The sequence below is a fragment of the Lampris incognitus genome, chromosome 20 (genome assembly GCF_029633865.1).
Source record: "Lampris incognitus isolate fLamInc1 chromosome 20, fLamInc1.hap2, whole genome shotgun sequence".
Taxonomy (NCBI): domain Eukaryota; kingdom Metazoa; phylum Chordata; class Actinopteri; order Lampriformes; family Lampridae; genus Lampris; species Lampris incognitus.
The window spans coordinates 24,744,369-24,749,368 of record NC_079230.1 but is presented as its reverse complement, the minus strand read 5'-3'; the positions used below and the strand labels follow the sequence as shown (position 1 = coordinate 24,749,368).

At 49.8% G+C, this 5,000-nt stretch overlaps 1 protein-coding gene across 1 annotated transcript in view; it reads left to right on the top strand.

The window, feature by feature from the left end:
* Positions 1-844: 844 nt before the first annotated feature.
* LOC130130825 (calpain-5-like) overlaps positions 845-5,000 on the top strand; it is a 22,623-nt gene continuing 18,467 nt past the window's right edge. The window contains exon 1 of the mRNA XM_056300662.1: positions 845-1,009. Coding sequence (XP_056156637.1) covers positions 845-1,009 — 165 coding nt within the window. The remainder of the gene's footprint in view (positions 1,010-5,000) is intronic.

Genomic DNA, 5,000 nt, shown 5'->3' with positions numbered 1-5,000 from the left:
CCATGATGACCCCTGTCCACTGCCAAAAGTGTCTAAAATGGGCACGTGAGCACCAGAACTGGACCATGGAGCAATGGAGGAAGGTGGCCTGGTCTGATGAATCGTGTGTGTTGTTTACCTGGGGAAGAGATGGCACCAGGATGCACTATGGGGAGAAGGCAAGCCGGTGGAGGCAGTGTGATGCTCTGGACAATGTTCTGCTCGGGAACCTTGGGTCCTGGCATTCATGTGGATGTTCCTTTGACACAAACCAACTACCTAAACATTGTTACAGACCAGGTACCCGCCTTCATGGCAACGGTACTCCCTGGTGGCAGTGGTCTCTTCCAGCAGGATAGTGCACCCTACCACACTGCAAAATTTGTTCAGAAATGGTTTGAGGAACATGACAAAGAATTCAAGGTGTTGCCTTGGCCTCCAAATTCCCCAGATCTCAATCCCATCAGGCATCTGTGGGATTTGCTGGAAAAAAAAGTCTGATCCATGGAGGCCCACCTCGCAACTTACAGGACTTAAAGGATCTGCCGCTAACGTCTTGGTGCCAGATACCAGAAGACACCTCCAGAGGTCTTGTGGAGTCCATGCTGTGATGGGTCAGAGCTGTTTTGGCAGCACGAGGGGAACCTACACCATATTAGGCAGGTGATTTATTTATGTTTTGGTTGATCGGTGTATATCGTGATGTGTATCAATATCTTGGAAAAACTCCCCCCATGATTATCATTATAATAAGCTTTTCCATACTGCCCAGCACTAATTCACACATAACCACTGCCCTCTCTCACCTACAACCCCCCCCAATTCTTTCCCTATTTTTCATCATCTCTTGTCCTCGTCATGCAGGATGCCAGACAGGGTGAGTGACTTCCAAGGTCAGAACTACCACAAGCTGAAGCGAGCCTGTTTACGTCGAGGGGCGCTCTTTAAGGACCCCTTATTTCCCGCCAGTGCCCAGTCCCTCTTCTACAGACGGGAACCGCCACCCGGACTCACATGGAGGAGACCCAGGGTGAGCACGGGGGGAACAATAAAACAGGACTCAAAGGTCAAAGGCCATGGGTTAGAAAAGACCCTGATAGGAAATGAACAGATCAGGCCAGGGTGAGAATTTTAAGAGGCAGTGTTTAACACACCAGGGAGAATTCAGTCAAAGGTATTTGAGCCTGAACGAGATCCCACAGTCCAAACAGATCAGGTGAATCGGCCGTATTAAATTGTCCCTAGGTGTGAACGTGTGTGTGTGTGTGGGGGGGGGGGGGCTGTGATGGCCTGGCAGCCTGTCCAGGGTGTCTCCCCACCTGCCGCCCAATGACTGCTGGAATAGGCTCCAGCATCCCCGCAACCCTGAGAGCAGGATAAGCGGTTTGGATAATGGATGGATGGAGATGTACAAAACTCTACAAATGGCCACTAGGAAGCATTTGGCACACACTAAATGTAAAATGAATGGGGGGGGGGTCGAAGGGCAAATTTCACAAAACAACAAACCATTGCAATTTTAGGGAGTTATCTTTCTATATTTGCTCATTTCTATGAAGACTGTCTAGATAGAGATTTGTCCTATGCAACTGATCTGAGTTGTATTTTTAGAAAACTGAGCTTTATTCTCTTATTTGTACATGTGTGTGTGACACCATGGCGTCAAACATGTACATGCAAACAAACTTACATGTTGAAACGCTGGTTGTCACTACTTCCTGTCTAACCAACATGGCCAATCAGTGTTGTTTAGCCTCATGGCTAAGGTGGCTACCTTATACATACACACACACACACACACACACACACACACACACACACACACACACACACACACACACACACACACACACACACACACACATACACACACACTAATATATATATCTATATATATATATATAATTTTCCATGGGCACAGGTTGGTCCGCTCATTGTTGCACCTAATGAGCAGCACGAGCGGTTGGGCAGCACGGTGGCCCAGCACGGTCGCCTCACAGCAAGAAGGTCCTGGGTTCGAACCCCGGGGAAGTCCAACCTTGGGGGTCATCCCAGGTCGTCCTCTGTGTGGAGTTTGCATGTTCTCCCCGTGTCTACGTGGGTTTTCTCCAGGGGCTCTGGTTTCCTCCCACAGTCCAAAGACATATAGGTCAGGTGAATTGGCAGTACTAAATTGTCCCTAGGAATGAATGTGTGTGTGTGTGTGTGTGTGTGTGTGTGTGTGTGTGTGTGTGTGTGTGTGTGTGTGTGTGTGTGTGTGTGTGTGTGTGTGTGTGTGTGTGTGTGTGTGTGTGTGTCAGCCCTGTGATGGCCTGGTGGCCTGTCCAGGGTGTCTCTCTGTCTGCCGCCCAATGACTGCTGGAATACGCTCCAGCATCCCCGTGACCCTGAGAGCAGGATAAACGGTTAAGACAATGGATGGATGGAGATATACTATATATAGACACTATATGTACAAACGTATTGGGACACCTGGCCATTACACCCACAGGAGCTTTAATGACATCCCATTCTAAATCCATAGGCATTAATATGGAGATGGTCCCCCCTTTGCAACTATAACAGCTTCCACTCTTCTGGGAAGGCTTTCCACAAGATTTTGGAGTGTGTCTGTGTGTCCCTCCAGCGAGTTCTAAGTCTACACCAGGGTCTCCTCCGTGTTGGACATGCCCGGAAAACCTCCAAAGGAAAGTGCCTAGGAGGCATCCTAATCAGATGCACGAACCACCTCAACTGGTCCCTTTCGACACGAAGGAGCAGCGGCTCTACTCCGAGCTCCCTCCGGATGTCCAAGCTTCTCACCCTATCTCTAAGGCTGAGGCCAGACACCCTACGGAGGAAACTCATTTCAGCCACTTGTATCCGCCATCTCACCCTTTTGGTCACTACCCAAAGCTCATGACCATAGTTGAGGGTTGGAACGAAGATTGACTGGTAAATTAAGAGCTTTGCCTTCTGGCTCAGCTCCCTCTTCACCGCAATGGTCCAGTACAATGTCCGCATTACTTCTGATGCTGCTCCAATCCGCCTGTCAATCTCCTGCTCCATCCTATCCTCACTCGTGAACAAGACCCCGAGATACTTGAACTCCTTCACTTGAGGCAACAACTCATCCCCAACCCTGAAGGGAGCAATCCACCATTATCCGGTAGAGAACCATGGCCTCAGACTTGGAGGTGCTGACTCTCATCCTGGCCATTTCACACTCAGCTGCAAACCGCCCCAGTGCGCGCTGGACGTTGCGTTCTGATGAAGCCAACAAAACCACATCATCTGCGAGGAGCAGAGATGTAATCCTGAGGTTCCCAAAAATGGACACACTCCTCACCTTGGCTGCGCCTTGAGATCCTGTCCATGAATATCACAACCAGAATTGGAGACAAGGGACAACCTTGGCGGAGTCCGACACCCACCGAAAACGTGTTTGACTTTGTGTTGAGAATGCGGACACAGCTCTCACTTTGGTTATACAATGACCGGATGGCTTGTAGGAACTGCTCTGGTACGCCATACTCCCGTAATACCCCCCAGAGAATGTCCCGTGGTACATGGTCGTAAGGCTTCTCCAAGTCCACAAAACACATGTAGACTGGCTGGTCCAATTCCCATGCCTCCCTCAGCACTTCCGCAAGGGTAAAGAGTTGGTCCGTTGTTCCACGGCCAGGGCAGAGTCCGCATTGTTCCTCCTGGATCTGAGGTTTGACAATCGGTCGGAGTCTCCTTTTCAGCACCCTAAAGTAGACTTTCCCAGGGAGGCAGAGCAATTTGATGCCCCGATAATTGGAGCACTCCCTCCAGTCTCCAGACCAGACCTCCAGAATCGGGGGGGGGGGGCATCAGGGTGGCAGAGTTAGATATAGTACATTTTTAGCCATGTGGCCAATTACCCCACTCTTCCCAGCTGTCCCAGTCGCTGCTCCAACCCCTCTGCCAACCTGGGGAGGGCTGCAGACTACCACATGCTTCTTCCAATACATGTGGAGTCGCCAGCCACTTCACCTGACAATGAGGAGTTTCACCAGGGGGACGTAGCGCATGGGAGGATCACACTATTCCCCCCAGTTCCCCCTCGCCCGCACCCTGAACAGGCGCCCCGACCAGAGGGGGCACTTGTGCAGCGACCAGGACACATACTCTCATCCAGCTTCCCACCCGCAGACACGGCCAATTGTGTCTGTAGGGACACCCCACCAAGCCAGAGGTAACACGGGGATTTGAACCGGCGATCCTCGTGTTGGTAGGCAACAGAATAGACCGCTACGCTACCCAGGGTTGCAGAGTTACATTAAGTACCATCTCAGTGGAAAGTCCGTTTCTGGTGCTGTTTACACTTAGTGGTGGTAGAAGGCGCTTGCAAATGATGGAATAGTGAACGGCAAACTAACGCCCAAACTAACACCCTGTTTACACCCAGCATAAAAATGTGTCTTGAGTACATCTGATAGCTATTAGGTTCAATACATCTTGGGTTTGTTGACACTATCAGATTTACCCAAGATGCATTTTTATGCTACGTGTGAACAGGATGTAAATTGCGAACACATTCGCTGCACCAAGCAGATGTCATACAAACACTCTTGAGTTATTTGAAATGCTGTTTTTACACTCGCCCACTTTCCATTCACTTCTAAATCGAGTGGTTGGGCTCAGCGTGCAACATTTCCATCAGATCTGGTTAATTAAAGCTCTTTCTATTGCCGGACAGGCGTCGTGGCAGTGTAACCCTATCTGTCTCTTGGAGAGTGTGAGTGGCGCGTGCTGCTGCCTGCCCGGGGTATATTGGTGTGTGCGCTGTACGCAACTTGGGGTGCAGAAAAAGCAACACTTGATTTAAATAGCATGAGTGTTGAAGGGGTGTGGGGATTGACAACCTTTAATGGGACCATAGCACATCCAAATAAGAGTGATGAACAAGTCAAACCTATGGCTAATTTTTCAAAATTATTTCTCATTATTGAGAGATGCAGAATACATTTGATAGCACATGGGCTGGTTGGAAGGCGAATCCAAGGGCGGATCTA